Source organism: Pygoscelis adeliae, unplaced genomic scaffold (genome assembly GCF_000699105.1).
Source record: "Pygoscelis adeliae isolate BGI_AS28 unplaced genomic scaffold, ASM69910v1 Scaffold41, whole genome shotgun sequence".
In the NCBI taxonomy this organism is placed as follows: domain Eukaryota; kingdom Metazoa; phylum Chordata; class Aves; order Sphenisciformes; family Spheniscidae; genus Pygoscelis; species Pygoscelis adeliae.
The window spans coordinates 5,793,151-5,811,633 of NW_008824373.1; the positions used below are offsets into that span (position 1 = coordinate 5,793,151).

Consider the following 18,483-nt stretch of genomic DNA (forward strand, 5'->3'; position numbering starts at 1 on the left):
ATTTTTGGCAACATCTAAAAATGAAAGCAAACAATGAATTTGTCTGACTTCACCTGATGTATTCAGGACTATATGTTAAAGAGACTAAATAAGGTAGAGCTCATTTTTGGTTACTGGAAGGCACTAGTTTTACTGCAAAAAGCCTTAAACGTATGATGTCTTATAGCTGTGAAAAACTGAACTCCAAACACAGATTGTTACTATAAGGATAGTGGCAGAATTTATTTATATCATAGGTGGATTGCCTGGTTACTTCTCAAGTGTGCGATGTTTTGATCCCCTGGACCTTTTTTTGGCCATCGCACCTACTCTTACTGTGGAAATCAGGATGTTAGGGTGTGGTGGGGAAGAGAAGATCAGTGATAACCAGGAGTTGGGAAGCAGTTGCTGTCCACAGCTGGACCCAGGTGCTGCAATTTACATGTAGGAGCTTGTTCTTTTAGGTTGTACATTTTCAGTGCTTATTTTTTTCCTTTGGTTACAAATAATGACCCACTGCTCAATATTTAACCTATAAAAGAAGCGGGGAGAAAATTAAACTGCTCAAAATTGTTGGAAAACACTGCAGACAAAAGAACCCAGAGTCAGGGGGTTTTATCTAATTACTTTTAAACACAAGCTTCCGATCGCTCATTTTGTTAGTGAGAAAAAGGATGCAAGTACATAAATACATACATTTCCCCTTTCTAGGAAGAAAAAAACCACTGTGTGTATTTTCACCGCAGGTTACACGCAGTCCAGCAACGTTTACCCTGGGAGATGACTGGGGGAGCAGCAGGTTCAGGCCATTTTATGTAATGGTTTCTGCTGCTTTGTGTGTAATGGCTCTACCTGTTGTTCAGGGCTGCAGCCCCTCAGGGTGTCCCTGCCCCGGCGTAAGGCGCCCACGGCCGCAGCCTGCCTCCCCCTCAGCCGGGCCGTGCTGTGGCAAGGAGCTCCCTCCCTCGAAGAGGGTATCTCCAGCCCTGAGTGGCGGGCGGTGTCTTTCTTCAATACTTTCGAGCAGGGCTGCCTCCCTTTGGCGCCCGGTGGGATTTTTTCACTGCTGTTTAGGTCGGATCAGCGCCAGCTGGAACTGGCTGTGACTGGTGCCTGGCAGGTCACGACACACCCCCTTGTACCTTGTGCCTTGCACAGGCGAGAATCTCCAACATATTTCAACTCCAGTGCCTTCATCGAGGCATAATGGAGAGGAAAAGGTAAAGAGAATGCTGGTTTGTGGGTTTTTTTGGTGTGTGTTTTTGTTTGTTTTCAGATTAATTATGGCATTTTTGCTCAGGGAATTCATTTGGTGTTTTTTATTTTCTAGGAAAGCTAGACTGCGCTTCACACACTTTATATAACACAAATACTGCATCACAAATGCTAGGTACGGTGTGGAAGGAAACTTTCAGCCTTTGATTTATATTTGCAAAAGCCTGCTTTTGAAGTGTGATCCAGGCCTGGAAAGCCTTTACTCAGTCTCAGCTCCCACTAACGCCTGAATGAGGAAATGCTGCTTCTCAGCACTTAACCCATTGGCACTCTGACACAGAAATAAAAGTACCAGAGAGAGGTACGCTCAGCACTATCAGATTTTTTGTTCCATGAGGTGTTTCTCTGCAGCGAGGAGCTGCAGGGTGACTGGGGTAGCAGTACTTGCCACCCGTGACACAGCTTCACGGTAGCTCCCCACACCATGCGCTCTCTGCAGAGCGGCGTGTCCAGGGGCCTCTGCGTGGGAGGCAGCAGCCCTTGCGAGTGAGGGAGTTTTGTTTTCCAAAATTGTTCCCATGAGAGCCTAGCAAGCTGGAAACTGTTGAATTTGTGCCAGCAAGGACTTATTTTTTAAGTATGGATGAGGATGAACAAATATTCTTTGTAGCAGACGGCCTGGGGGACTACTGAAGTGAGTAATTTAGTAGACTGGAACATGTTTTGTGCCCTGCATAATTCATCTGAACTTAATAAATACTGGTGGCTGGAAACACAATGAAAAACTTATGTTAAAATCCTAAAACTGGAAGTATGTGTTAACTGTAACTATTACTAAAATTAAATATTCTGATATATGTAGAAGCTATGAGCAACAATACTACACATTAAAAGCTTAAGGTTGCTTTTTTCATTTCACATTGATGAGGACAGGAGAAAAACCTTAGCTTTGAAATACCCGGAATTTGTTTATGTCTCAGATTTGCTTTATCTTTAAAATAAGTTTTGAGGAAGCTCACTGGTTACTGTTTACATGTCCTGACAGTTACTGAAGGCATAAATACTTCATTTGCTTGCATGTACACCTGTACTGCCCCAGCACTGAGGTCCAGTTAGTGCACTACAGAGGTGTGCATTCACAGGTTTTCTACCCCTCATTCTCACGCTCAGGTTCCTCTGGTAGCTTCTACAGCTTTTGTACTGCCTTCACAGTGTGGTACTTTATTGCTCATCGCTTCTCTCTCAGATACATAGGTAATCTAGCAAGCAGACACTATACTTACCATAGTATTCTCCTTGACAGTTTTTAATTGTTCTGATATTAGTTCCTGCATCTGTAAATCTTCTATTTCAAATTTTGGTGGGGTTTTTTCTTCTTCTGGGGTAGCCTAATCATGACAAGATTTATGAAGAGGAGGACTTTTTTAAATTCTTGAACAGCCCAGTTAGGCTCTTGAGGAGAGCATGAAGTGATTGATGCTCACTTTGCTCACCTTCTTGGGTAATGCTCTGAAACAGAACAAAGCTTGAAGAAAGTTTTGAATTGTTGGCTCTCACCCCCTGCAGTTTCTGTCAACCATGCAGTAGATGTTTAATTCATAAGAGTATTGTAAGACATCTACTTCACAAGCTCCTATAGGCCACAAAACCCTTCTTGCCATTCTGTAACAAACCTTGGACCTACAGTAAAAGACCAGAACTGTATTGCATTGGTGCAAGAAATAGGAATAGATCAAGGCACCTGTCAATTTGTAATGTCCTACATTTGTTTACCAAAATTTTGGAACTTAGGGACTTGCTACAGAGAAAAGCAGCCTCCCTTTTTCCCTTCCTTCCATCCCACCTTAACATTCCTTGACAATCTTAACTAAGTCTCCAAAGGTGTAACAAAGGTGACTGGTGTAACACCTGAGAATATGAGTAGAACATACGAAGTAGGCACTTTGCCCTTCTAAGTAAACAATGCTTTGAAAGAACAGTTTGCAGTCAAGAAAGGGCAATCAGATTTCCTTTTAACCTTTGATATATCAAAAATACTGAGTACGGTACTTGTACAGAAAACTTGAACTTAATGAATCACTTTTATGTCTTATACAAACAAATTAATTTCACAGTTACTTCCACAAACATAATACCTTTTGTTCTGGAGTGGTCCTGATTCCAAAACTTGCACGGTAGAGTAAAGCTACTTTTGTCTCTTGCTATTCTTGAAAATTAGTTCAGTATGGAAATATGAGAACAGGGACTAAAACCCAGGTGTTTCCTTTCTCAGATGACTGTCATAACCATCATACTAACAAGTGTCTATTTGTCTCCTACTGAGCAACTCCAGCTGCAGATTTGGATAACAGTGCACTTAAGAATAGTCTATAATACTTTATTCATTCCTTGCCTCCCAAATAAAATAAAATTTGATTCCTCTGGAAAAACAAAAAGGCCAAATATATTTGAGATTACAAAAATCCTGAGGGAGAAGTCATCATGCTATTATCCAAAAACAACTGCATGGTTGAGACACAGTTCTGATTTTCCTCATTTTGAGTAAATGCATATTTTGTAATCATTGCCTCCATTTGAGACTCAAACAGCAGTGCAGTTTTGAATCTCATATTCTTCAATGTCTTTTAGCATATTTTCACCAGTAATGTTTATTTTTTATATAGCTTTCCATTTTCTGTACATGTCATGGATATGATTTTTTGAACAAATTGTGGACTTCTCATCTTTGGTAGTTTACTTAATGTTCTCCCATTGGGAGATCGATACTTGTTTTGTGAAACTGATTATAATCTCTTTCCTACCACGTATCTGTGACACAAAGCTGTGTTTAAGAGTTTCGTGTTGTCTAATCTCCCGTACTCACAGTGGTTTCTAGTTGTGATGATCTGCTGCAAGGAATGACTGAAGGTTTATGGCAAATGTTCAGTGTGACATAGAACTTTTCCACTAAATATTACTCGGAGGTTAAAATACAGCTCATCACAGAAGTCCCCATTAGTATCTGAATACTTCAGGGGTACAAGGTCCTGAAGATGTCTGTCCATTCAGATTCTCACCCCCTGCCCCAAATCTGCCATTTTCCCCCCTGTCTTCTTGCTTTTAAGTGTGATGTAAGTAGCTCAGATATAGATACATGTCTCTAGTTCACATACTGACAGCTCATATATCAGCTTTGGATACCGTTGTCTGTTACATGGCAACACGTTTTGCAGCACTATCTGATTCGAACTAACATGGCTATTTAGAAAGACTGTCTTTCTGTCTGTCTTCTCAGTCATATTTGACTAGTGACCATCAAAAGCCAGGGTTTCTTTTTTTCTGGCACAGTGTGTCATACTACCTGTCCCATATTGCTAGTCTTGTGATTTGTAGTTCTTAAGTGGAAGTGCATGGATATCAGAGCAAGTGAGCAACTGGCAGGACTTTACCTTTGAGAAAGACTCTGCTTTGAAATTTGGTGCTTCCCTCAACCTGAAATAATCTAATTTTTTTGAGCACAAGGGCATACTTTCTAGTTGCTTTATTTTTCTTAGTCTTAAGAAAAAGGGAAAGACTTTGGGACAATCCTAAGTGTTTTTGTTGACATGTTACTGTCAGTTATTTTTGATAAGGTGGTTAATGACTATGGGGTATGCTATGTTGTTAATTTCAAAGCTTTACTTCCATGTAATTGTCCCAGATTATCTGAAAATGGTACTAATATGCAGTAGTTGTATAAACTTTTAAGTTAGAAAAGACACCTCTTCTATGAAGCTTTTAAGTCTATTTCTTCAAGATTATTTAGAAATCAAGTATTAAATAAATTTAAACTTCCATTAAATACATTAATTCATTTTATGTAAATATCATAACATTTGAGGTAAATATGGCAATTTTTAAAATTTGAATTAATTTCTAAAAGTAATATTTTCACAACGATGTAGACTTACTTCTGCCATTTACTCAGAAGTCACATATACCCTAGCTATCACTTCTCTGTGTCTTAGCAAGCAGGGACCAGGTCTAGTCAGGAGAAAGTACTTCAGTTTCCCTATCTGTTCTGCCCTCAGCATCTGTACCAAAGATTGCCAGTAAACATAGTGGTGTTTCTGTAATTCTTTAATAGTGGCTTTTATTTCCTTTTCAAAGCAGGATGAGCTTTTTAGAAGATGGAAATTTGAGAGATTATTTAGCTATAGGTAACAATTGTCTCGGTTTGAACAATATACACATTGTTGAGAATGGTTGTATGTGATAGGGGTATTACTGAGAAATTGTGATGAAATATGAGATATTGTATCTGTGACACAGACTTGTGAGTGAAGAAAAAATTCCTAAATTGACTAAATAACAAGGTTGTCCTTCCCACTCTGCTTTAGGGCCTAAGGGGTCTACTGGGATCCTCTGCCAGATCTCCACACCTGCAGTCTTAATTTAGGAAGGTTTTATATAGTAAGCTATAATTCCTGTTCCAGCTAATTTTGGCAGAAACTGTTGAGAAAGTAATGTGGATCCTTTGCAGGGTCAAAAAGGGGGAATGATGAAATAGAGGAGACTGATTTTATCTTTCAGTTATATCCTCTACTGGTCTGGTTCTGCTGGAAATGATTAGAGCTAAGTGTTTTTTACAATCTAAAAGCTACATAGCAAAAAATCATAGCAACACTATGTTACTAAAATCTCTCAGCATTATGTTACTAGAAGAACAATGTATGTTGGAAAAAGGCTGTATTAAATCCTCTGTCAGAGGTTATCACAATTTCTTACTGACACTGTAGTGTGGTTCTGTGTTACATTATGACAACATCATTTCCTGAAATCAAGACAGCTTTGACATCCAGTTGTAACCAGGAAGACTATTTAGAGATAAAATAAAATACCAGTGTTTTTTAATACTAGACAGTGCTGCCCATGATGATAACTAAATAATAATTAGTCATCTCTGTTAATATTTTTGATGTAGTGAAATGAGCTATTTCAGATTTTAGAAGCACTTCACTTCATTTACACCTGGATCCTGCTGTAACTGAAATCCTAAGCAGAGCTTCCAGTTTTTGGCAGCTGGGTGTATTATATATGTGCACTGCAAACATAATGATGAACAGTAACCTTTGTTACTGCCACTAAGTGGAGCATGCTCCAATGCAAGAAGGAAGTGAGCATGGCAGAATACATCTTTTTTTTGCTAACACAGAAATAAACTGCTACTTTCTAGGAGACCTGTTTTTACCCTGTTATTTTAATACAGTTAAACAACCTAATATTTAATATTAGTCACAAACCAATCAGTGATCTGTAAAACACACCACGCACTGTTATGCTGATGTGAACAATAAAATTTTTGGAAAAATGTTACTGCATCTAATTCCATAGTAAAAGTGAAGTAATTAAAAATGGAATTGTGGAGTATTGAAGACGAATGCAATGGCACGAGTCATTTATTCAGCCTTTTTGCTGCTGCATATATGTGTTTTGTTACCTGTATAATCAAGAAAAAAAACCAAACCAACTCTCGTGAATTATGTGAGAGTGGTCTACAGTGCTGAAATGATTCACAACTTTGTATGTAGACCTGATATATTACTTAGGAGACTGGCTAGTCTGATTACAAACTATTAGTCTGGGATATTGCTTTAATTGAATTAGAATAATTATATACGTTCTTTGAAGAGGAATGCCATAGTTGCGTGATAATGCTAAAGGAAGATTTGTCTGTCTTAAGGTAATCCTAACTGAGGCTGCTTACTGTCTGTTAATATTAAGGAAGAAGAAAGACTTGTTGTAAGACAGTATTGTGAATGCCGATACTTTCTTTTTCTTTTTCTTTTTTTAATAAAATTTTTGTGTGTCAGTTGCAACATACTGAGAAGGGAGAAAAATTCAGGAAACTTTGAATGTTTATAGTGAGTTGTCCTGCTAGCAGCTCAGGTTCTTGTTTTGATAATTTTCTTTTCTTTTGACTCCTCTGTTTTCTTTAAGGCCTTATTCGATTACAAGAGCTCATCAAGGCTCCATCACGATACAACCTGAGACTAAAAATCCGTCAGTTACCAGCTGACACGAAAGATGCAAAGCCATTGCTAAAGGAGATGAAAAGAGGCAAAGAATTCCATGTAATCTTTGACTGCAGCCATGAAATGGCAGCAGGCATCTTGAAACAGGTAATTCTCATTTTGCTTTAGATGGCCTAATCTTTTTCATCCCTAATAAATAAAAGTAATATCCAGACTTAATGGCATTTAACAAGCAGGGGAATTGCATGTCAGCTTTACCAAGGCCTAACTGAAAATCAGCCAAGGATTTCAGAGGTAATTTTATTGGTGACTCTAACGGTAGCTGTTTTCATTATGTTTTTTTAAAGAAACAGATTAATCGGTTCATGTACAGGGGAAAAGGCATATCAGTCTTTCAACTATGAAGAATTGGTACTTTGGAGAATTGATGCTTTAACCAGCATTTTAAATGCTTGCTTAGTGTTATTTTATGTAACAAAGATTTTTTTTTTTTTAAATTAAAGCCTGTAAATGGTGTAGTCTTAATCAGATAGCGATATTTGAATAGTACGTTACCAACAGACCACATTAATGTGTTCCGCTGAGAGGACAGAACTAATAGATATCTTTTAGAGCCATATTCTCCTTGCATTACTAATAGAACTGCAAAACACCTGAACACATTTGGGTAGGTGCTTTGAAAGTGTTTGCTTTATTGTGTACAAGTGAGATGAGTAGGTGAGATACAGCAGAACCCAAATACTTAACTGGCTTTATATTGCAGAAGCAGATTCCAGTGATGTCTTCCAAGAGAAGGTGGCAATATAGTGGTATACAAAGGATGCGGCTCATAAAAAAGCTTACTGTAACCCTGAAGTATGCATAAAAGACATGCCTTTGTGTGTCTCCTTTAGTTTAATGAGCTAGCTCCAAAGACTGGGAATTCCTTATGCTCAGAGGCCATTTTCCCCATAGTTTTTTAATTGAACTATGACTTGCAATGAGGATAGGAAAAATACCCAAAACAAAACAATGTTCTAAATTTCTAATGCACAGCTTTTAGTGACTTTAAATCATGTTTATATTATGTTTACTAGCAGACTGTATGGTTTAAATTGAAAACAAAATGTATTTAAAATTTGAAAATATGTCTCTCATTAAAGGTACTTAGGGGTATTGTGGGTACAATTAAAATTGCTAGTAAACATATGCGTATACTATCATTTCTTTGCTTTATTGTTCATTGATTAAAAGGCTTTTATTAATTCCGAGTAATTTTAAACCTGCTGGTGGTTTTTGCTCTTTGCTAAGCATAGGCCAGCCTAGTTAGTCTAATTGTTTAGCGCAAATAATTAAATATACATTTAATTATTTTAACAACTTAAAAATGCAGATGGAAAATGTGTTGATGGCAATACAAAGCTGCAGTACTAACAACAGCTCCATCAAGGTACATTATTGATACTGTACCTAGTAGTTTTTAGGTGAAAGGAAACTTTTCTTACACAGTATACAACATTGTGTAAAACATGACTAGAGGGAAATGGGAACAAAATTAAAAGCATTATATCTTTAATCACATCCCAGGACCCAAGAGTAAGAGTTCAACCTCTTTAAATCAAATTGTAAACTGTTTTATCAAACTACTCTGCTCATCCTAAAGATTATAGAGGGAAGATACAGGAACAATTCTTTCATGAGTGTTTAGATCTTTATACAGTTTCTGTAGATTTTAGCTTTCCATTCAGCTCCAATATTGCAATGCTTTAAATACATCTGAAATTGGTAGTTCTGCAGCTGAATGTGAGCTCTTGCTGTCGAAATTGAAACAAAGGATGTTAAGACTGTATTTATTATTTAGTGATATCATCCCAAATATAGTGTTTACAAGTGTTTGCTGAAAAATAATAAAAAAAATCTTTATATATCCATTTGTGAACTATTAATTAACTAATATTTTCTGGTAATGGAGGGATGAACTTAGGGAGACATGACAAAGGGTTTCTTCTTGGGAGGATGATTGGAAAGATTAATAATGAAGTTGGTGGAAGAGAAAACAAGTTGGAAATAAAAAAAAAAAGTACCTTGAGAGGCCAATGAAATGGCAACTACTGTTTTCTGGCCAAAAATACATCACGAAAAGGAAAAAAAAAATCCCACCATTCCATTCAGACAAGCATAATTAAATTAAGGTAAATCTCAGTGGTAACTACATCACCAGGCAACCAGGGAAAGCAGACATGATTTAAAAGGTTAGGGAAGCACAGGAATAATGAGAGCAGAGAAATGACAATGTTTTGAAGAGGAAAAAGGAGTAAGGTCTTTTGAGAAGTGAGGAAAGTGAAAGAAAGAAGACCTGGAAAAGAGACAACACCAGCACGTAAGAGAATCAGGAACATGCATAGCCTGTTCTTGCGTAGAGATTCTGTGGAGTATGAAAGACCTGATTATAAGCAGTTAAGATATAGGTGACTGCAAATGTGTTAAGTATATAGAGGAAGATACCTTGGCTTTATTTAAAAACAACAACAGAAGTTCTTAAAAATGCTAACAATGTCTGTAGTTGTACAGTTTCTAATGATGTTGTAATATTTCTCATGAGACAATGATTTTCCTGTGTTTAAGAGAATTTAAATTGCTATTGGCACACTATACTGTAGTTCTAAATATTATTGTGGAATTCTAAATACACAGGTATAGACATCCTTTGGAAAAGTGTTATTGCAGTTTTTGTCAAAGTTGTCTAAAATGTTATAAAATCTGATCTGCAGCTGTATTTTGAATTAATTTTAGCTTTTAACTTTTCTTTGGAAAAGAACATATAGACTAGCGATTTCATCATTTTTCAGACAATGTCACAACTAAAAATGCTCCCACAGCCTTCAGAACTCCGATAATTATTTTGTACACAAATTCTGGTATTATCACAATTGTATAATTTTTGTCTTCAATGTCTTCAATTTAAGGAGGTGTAACTGGTAGCGACTTGGCAAAGAATTCTGTTGACAATTCCTGGAAAGGAAGAAAATATTGCTTACTTGTGTAGCTTTTTTACAGTGATAAAATTAGGTAAAAATCACTGTAGATACTAAAATGATTGAATAAATCATATTAGTCTAAGGCAACTTTTGTGCAGAGCATGAAGATACATGCTTTTCAGGTGAAAATGCCCTTAATGAATAGGAGTGATGAGACATCCATAGTTTATTGCTTTAAAATTGTATGTTCAGATATTTGTTCTCATGCTGTTAAGAGAAAACTAGGAACATTTTAAAATGCACAGTTGATCAAAAACTATTCGGTAATAGATAGGTAACAAGACACATGAAGGTACTTGGTAGATATCTGAGTTTATAGAGTAATACTATGAATATTTGTTCTTCATTTTTACTGAAGTAGTATGTATCTCACTGTTCAAAAGTTGACTCAAGTATTTTCTTCCATGGAAAAATGTACACACGTATAAGTTTGGGTCCTTCTTTTAAACACATAGTGTTGTTCATCAAAATAGAAAAAAAAATTCCTATTAGGTTATTCTTTTTAAGGGAAGGGTTCAATAATGAATGAAAATATTTTCTACTCAAATTTTGTGTGGCAACTTAATGCATCCATTAGTATGTAAAACTATAAGCCTCTTTCACATTTACTGCACTAAACAGTCTAATAATATTCTTTCTATCAGAAGATCTGGTTCATAAATTCCTTTAATAGTCAGTAATCTGCTCTAACTGCTAGGAAATGACTTGCTTGACCTAATTTTAGTATAATTCCAACCCTACAATCTGATCCCAGTAGTGTTCTTTTGCAGCTTTTCATTTGCCATGTAAGTGTGATAAAAATGTATTATGTGACCTCAGAAACATTAACCTTTTGTTTATTTTTTTAAGGCTTTAGCTATGGGAATGATGACAGAATACTATCACTATATCTTTACCACACTGGTAAGTGGTTTATAAAAACATACTGATGACATCTAACAAAGATGTTACTTTTCTTAATTATATTACTTGACAAAGTGAAAAAGGTCTCTCTGGAATGGGGTGTGAGTACATGATGTTTCCTCTGTTGAGTTTTCTTACTTTCAGTGGAAACTCATCAGGATGGTTTAATTATTGTTCAACAGCGTGCCCTGGAAACTGATAGACTCTAAAAAGCAACTGACTCTGTAGCATTGCAGTTTTAAAATTTCAAGCGGGGTTAAGTATATAATTCATAATTGATTATTTATATTATGAATTTTGTCCTTTTTCTCTTTTAGCTATTTCTGTGTGAAGGTTATGACATTTTAAACTTACTCATATATTCCATATTTTTAATCCAACATTTTACAAGGTAATTTTTCACTGTCATATGATTCCTGAATGATTTGATGTGAATATTAGCAGCATTTTATTTAACAGTCCACATGAGCTTTTTAGGCACATGAATTATGCAATATTCTTTGGTGTCCATTGTAAAAGTAACTAAGGAATTTGATCACTCTTGGAACCATCAGATTTAACATTTGCAATAAATGAACATTTAAAATGTGAATGCTCTTAGAAAACATAACAAACGCATGTGAAGACCTTTTTTGCTGCTCACCACAGCCTAACTAAGAAACAGTTTAAAAGTTGGTAAAATAGCACTCTAGAAACTACAGTTGGGCACATTTCTCTGTTTTCTGTTGTGTTCAAATTTGCCTATTTAGATTGCAGTTCATTAAGGTTCTTAAAATACATGTCATTTCAAGCATGAGACAGATGTGCCTTGGTAAAACCATGCTTGAAATGACCTATGTTTAAAGTCACATACATGTTTAAGTCCTTATGGACTTAATCCCTTTTGGTAGGATGGAAAGTTCACCTCAGAATCACAAAACAGAAGTTCATGGAAAGTATTAGCATGGAAATATCTTGTTGAATAGAAAGCAAAATAATTTGTGAAGTTCATTAGAACTGTAAAGGCAAAATACCCTGCACAAGTACCTGTCTTATTTTAGAAGGGTAAGTTCTATCACTTACGGATTTAGGATTGCATGCAATAGAATTTCCCTCACTAGTCTATCAAAATGGATTCTAGATGTTTCAAGGGATTTTTTATTTTTTAAATTTTCATTTTGTTAATGGTGAATATTGCTTCTTTGAGTGGTATGCTGTCCATTGGCACTTAATTTTTATTCTTAAAGCTATGTTTAAAAATCAGGATTTTCTGTAATTCTTCTTTCCTTATTAGAACATTAGCTTTTTTTAAGAGAGACAAGTATTATATTGACTTGGAGCTATCAAAGGATAATTTAGTGTGCACAAAGGGATGATAGATTTTGATTTTGCAATGTAGCTTTGGAACTTGCATCAGAATTTAGTTGTTTTGATAAATTAATTGCTTCTTACCTGACATGGTGAAAGTCCTGTCAAATAAATTTTCCAGTTACAGTGTTTACAGCACTCTTCTGTGTGTTCTCCTCTTGATTGATTCAACGTCTAATGCAGTAGCTCATTAATACTCTGACCTGTGTGTATTTATAATATATGCATAATATTGTGTATATTTATTATATTTCAGTGTAAATATGAATGTGTTTGGATGAAATAATTACATCTAAGGTTCTGACTTCTTTCACAGTAAAAACAGAGAATTTTTAAAGGGAAAGATGCAACATAGTTCTAGTTATTTTCAACCTTTCCTTTCCAATAAAATGTTTTATTTCTTTAGAAAGAGGACGAGATAGGTTATTTGTAAATAAATCACTTAAAAGCATTTTGACACCTGTATATCTTAGGTATTATATATGGAAAATGGTATCATAATTACTAGCTATAATTAAAAATGGGTAGTGATTGATAACTGGTTGATATTTTTGTGGGCTGAGGGATGTTAACAATTAATAATAAATTATATTCTGGTTTTCCATAGTAAATATTTAATGTTCTTCAGCTCTAGCCAGTAAACAAAATGGATTCAGGCAAGTGTTACACCTAACACTACCATTTCATGGAAATTTATAACATATTAAACTGCCAGCAAAAAATAAATTAAAAATGAGATGAATGACTAAGTATGAATTATGTGGAGAATTCCTATATTCAGTGAAAGTAAAATTAAGTTATAGGACAGTTATGTATAACCTTGATTATGTCACTTAAAAAAATTATTTAAAAAACCAGAAAGTAAACCAAATGAAAGTCTGTTTATAATGCACATACCTAAGTCTAGTGAGTCATGACTGTTTTTATCATCAACTTAATTTTATTTTATTTTTTCCCATGTTCAAAACTTGATCTTAGACCTGAGTTTCCTGAAGTCAAGTACTGGTTCTACATTGTTTCTAAGGATTCTGTCAAAGGATTGGCATAATCTTGAGTTTACTTGTTTGATCTAAAATTTTATTTTCTTCTTTTTATTAATTTATATTTGTCTCTGTGTGTGTTGGGGGGCTAGATATACACACACATACATACATATGTATTGAAAATACATTAATTGGCAAAGGTTATTCTTGCAAAGATGAATTCCTAATCAAAGATATGTCCATGTTTGGAAGTATGATTGATAGCTGTGAAAAATGCTTTTGGTTAACTTTAAAGCCACGTACATTTCCCCTCTCCCCCCCAATTTAACATCTAGAGATCAACATTTTCAAGTTTCATAGAGAATGCAGATGCAAGGAAACTCTTGTTCTGTTTATTTTGTGATTTAAGTCTGTTCTGATAAGCCAAAGAAGTAGCGATTAATAATAATATTTTTAGTAATTAATAATAATATTTAAGTCTACTTTAGTATTTAAACCTAACTAGTGGTGGATACAGTTCTGTCACAGCACTTAGCATTTCCTAAAAGGTTTTTTTTTTTTTTTTTTTAAAGGCAGTTGAAGCTGTTCTTCCTCTGTGAATCAGATTACTCCCACTACAGGGTCAGCTGAGTTGCTTGCTCACAGACACAGGCCCCCAGATAAACAGAGCATACTTCCTAGCATAAATAGCACTGTTACTCCTGTAAATTTCAGTTTAGACCATCAGGTCTAACAATTGAAATAGGAATTGCAGTGTATTAAAGAATTTATACAATGGTAATTTTTTTCAGGACCTGTTTGCCTTGGATGTGGAACCCTATCGGTATAGTGGTGTTAATATGACTGGATTCAGAATTCTAAACACGGAAAATACCCAGGTGTCATCTATCATTGAAAAGTGGTCTATGGAGCGATTGCAAGCACCTCCTAAGCCTGATTCAGGTTTGCTGGATGGATTTATGACGGTATGACTATCAGCGTTTAGTTCCTTTTTTGTATATGTTTGTGAAGCTAAGAATACTTTTAACTTTTTATTTCTGTTACTAAAATTGTTTAGAGGTATGAGACCAAATGTTATTGTAAACATGAGTCAGAGAGTAACTGTAGTGTTTCTGTTAAAATTCTGTAGACTGAATACATGGCCATATTAACTTTCTTTCAAAATTACACATACTGTGTTTTTTTCCAAGTGATAATGCCACATTGTAAATGTCTAATTCATCTAGTCCATATTTCCTTACTTTGTTGGTGAAAATTTTGTGTTGGATCATGTCAAATCCCAGCACAAATCAAGCTAAAACACAATTCCCTCTTTCTCTGTGTTTTGCGTCTTATTTGTTTAAGATTCATTCATTAATAATGTGTACTATTTCATTTCTACATAATTCTTTTTTTTATATTTTATGAATACTATAAATAACACCTTCTTACTATCATTTCCAGTTTCTATGTCTTTACATAGCTAATTAGTCTGGTTGGTTGTTTTTTGTGTTTTTTTTTTCATTGCCATTATTCTCTGGCCTCACTTCAGTTCATGAAAATCACAACTACATTCATGCAAATAAACTTTCATTACTAGGTTTTCAGTGAGTTTCTGCTCATTAGTTGGAATTAAATCTAGAATTATAATGTCAGGAAGAGATTTATTTTAAACATATCCTACATTAGGACCTCTTTAGTTTTCAAATTTGTTGAAAGATCTAAGTTTCCACTTAGAAAGATTTGTAACATCTTTGCTGACAGAATTCCACTGCTTTTTAGATTTATTATTTCTTTTTTTTTTTAGAAGCCTTTTCATGTTCCATTTGAAAAATAGCAACTTCTGTTTCTTGAAGATTAGTATCTTAGTTATCTATCAATTATCTAGATTGTGTTAACTGAGCCGCATAGCTAATCTTTTGAACATTTTTTTCCTACTGATAAGATTTAAAGATTTTATAGACATTAGATACTAACTGACAATCAATGTTTTAAAAAGTTAATTTACTTTTTGTCACGTTTTTAGAAAATTACCCTTTTTAGAGAAAAATACTTTTTTTCTTCTATTTACTTGTTATATATATTGTGTCTTGAGCATGCTAATTGGAAACATTTAAAATTTAATTTATTGACTAGTTCTGTTGCGCTGCACTTTTAAAGTACTATACGATGGGATGTAAAGTTAGATTGTTCATTTCTCTAATTCCAAATAAGCAAATGCACCCCCCAAAGTTTTAGAAATGTGTGAAGTATGCATCTGGTTTACATATTTAAAATTTGTAGCAGTTCCTCTCACTCATTGTAGTTGTATATTTTATGCATTGATCAAAGATATAATTGATCTCAAATCTTCAGATAGTTACCAAGATCAGTAGCAATAGTTACTTTATCAGAATATAGGGCTGTGGACAATAAAATCATAGAATAATAAATATTGGAATAGAGTTCTGTGGGCCAGTCACATGTTTTTCATGTTTTGTGGTGCTGTAAAGAAAGTGCCATTCTCAGAACAGCTTCTGGTGATAGGCAGAAACCTGTTATTGTTAGTATATGATTGTGTAAGACCATACTTTACACCATTATTTTGCCTCAGGATAGAAAAAGATAAAGAAGTGCATGAAAAACACAGTGGTTTCTCTTCTGGACCCTTAAGAGTCCTCTTTGTAAATCTAAGTGGAATCAAGTATTCACACAGATTATAATGAATGTTTTATGGGGATTCTTTATGTTGATTAAGCATCTAAACGCGCTTTGATTACCTGGGTTTTAGATACCTGAGATATGCAGATAAAATTTAAAGGATATTTAAAGGCCTAATAATCCTGACAAGTGTTAGGTGCTTACAGAGCTTTTATAATTTGGCCCTTAGATACAGAAAAAACATTCACAGGATGTCAGTTTTACAAGAAATGTCTTTGGAAGGTGTAAAAGAAAGTTATGTCATGACATCATTGCATAAAGTTCTTCCTGTGCTCAGAATAAAATAAGTGGAATAAAATCAGCCATTTAATTGACTTGTTATCAATATAGTTAAGTTTGTAAAATTTTACTTCCATTTCACTGTTGTTCATGTGTATTTTAAGTCAGAAATGCACTCAGGAATTAAAGATTCTACACAGATATTAATTGCTGTTATGGAATACTCTAACTGATGTGGGCTGAACTGGGAATTTGTTTTATTTTCACTGGTTGATAATGACTACAGCTTATTCAGAAAAATATTAGCAATAAGCCTGCTTAATGGGAGCGCATTCAGCTTGAGCCACATAGCTAAATGCCATTTAATCAGGTATTAAAACAGCTGAAACTCGAGAATTTGCCAAATAAAAAAGTGAGGTTTGTATATCTCTGAGCATTTAGAGACCTCAGTGAAGATTAACTGGTTTCCAATGGTGTAAAACCAGGCAGTTATGGATCATAAAGTTTATAAGCTCTGGTGGTGTTTGTGTTATGTCCTTCTTCTTCTGACTTTTCCACCGTATGTACATCAACTTAGCCATCATGACAGTTAGAACTATCAATTTAACTCTGACATTGCATTTCCTTATTTATGATTCATAGAGTTCCCAGTCTTAAGTCTTGTTTTAAGTTGTTTTCTGTAGGCTTGTATAACTAATTAATATGTAATTTTCCTCATAATTACCTGACCTTTAGTATCCTAATATGATAAAAAGTGGGTATAAAATTTCATCTCATCTCTTTGGAATGTTCCAAGTCAAATTTCCAAGTGTGGATCCTATTGACTTCAGTTAGGATAGTTTTTCCTTTGTTTCTAGGCTGCCTCTCAGGACAGCTCTGGAAAGGGTGATGTTTTAGCACACCCGAGAAGATTAGTGGTGAAAAACAAATTTTCCATCACATTTCGCTCTCCTTTTAGGATTTCTTAAGATTCTTTGTATGGGCTTTGGAAAAACAAATTTAAACTATTTAATGAATGCTGCCATATTTAATCATTCTATTATTTAATAAATGTTGACTTATTTGTATAACTGTTGTGGTTTAACCCCAGCCAGCAACTGAGCACCACACAGCTGCTCGCTCACTCCCCCCCCAGCAGGATGGGGGGAAGAGAATTGGAAGGGTAAAAGTGAGAAAACTTGTGGGTTGAGATAAGAACAGTTTAATAATTGAAATAAAATATAATAAGAATAATATAATTTTAATGAAAAGGAAAATAACAAGGAGAGAGAAATAAAACCCAAGAAAGACAAGTAATGCAAATGAAAACAGTTGCCCACCACCAACGAACGAAGCCCAACCAAGCCCTTGAGTAGTGGCCCCCCACCAACCTTCCCCCTAGTTTTATTGCTGAGCATGATGTCATATAGTATTGAATATCCCTTTAGGGTCAGCTGTCCCAGCTGTGTCTCCTCCCAGCTTCTTGTGCACCCCCAGCCTCCTCACTGGTGGGGTGGTGTGAGAAGCAGAAAAGGCCTTGACTCTGTGTAAGCACTGCTCAGCAGTAACGAAAACATCCCTGTATTATCAACACTGTTTCCAGCACAAATCCAAAACATAGCCCCATACTAGCTGCTGTGAAGAAAATTAACTCTACCCCAGCCAAAACCAGCACAATAATAAAGAAACTAAATCCATTCTATGATTTGGAGAGTAACTACAGCACAATTGGCTTTGTTCTTTCTGTGACTCCGGAAAATCTGTGGAAATGTTGGAAATCATTTGCCATGTTGTGTCAGACTATACATGTTTTCTTTACACAAACTTTTTGTGATAAGAAGTTTGCTTGTGTAAATGTTTATAAGAATCAAATAGATATGATTTCTACTAAAGTCCAAATTAATTGGTGACTTTGAAATAAAACTGTGACTATACTTTTAATATGATACCTAAAAATCCTGAGGAAGTCTCAGTGGTCTACTTTTATTGAAGAGGCTTTTCTATCATGATTCACATACTAGTAGATTTCATTTATACTTTTGATGGTTCTTTCATATTTCTTTATTAGTCCAAGGATAATCAAAGTGGTGCTTATCCTCATAACATATAAATAACAGTCTAAATGTGTTGCTATTCAAATATATTTGTATCTTTTTATCTTTGTCACAC

General features: G+C 34.9%; 1 protein-coding gene across 1 annotated transcript in view; it reads left to right on the forward strand.

The window, feature by feature from the left end:
• Window positions 1-18,483, forward strand: part of GRIK2 (glutamate receptor, ionotropic, kainate 2) — a 446,885-nt gene that overhangs the window by 158,901 nt on the left and 269,501 nt on the right. The window contains exons 4-6 of the mRNA XM_009320161.1: window positions 7,153-7,334; window positions 11,054-11,107; window positions 14,229-14,402. Coding sequence (XP_009318436.1) covers window positions 7,153-7,334; window positions 11,054-11,107; window positions 14,229-14,402 — 410 coding nt within the window. The remainder of the gene's footprint in view (window positions 1-7,152; window positions 7,335-11,053; window positions 11,108-14,228; window positions 14,403-18,483) is intronic.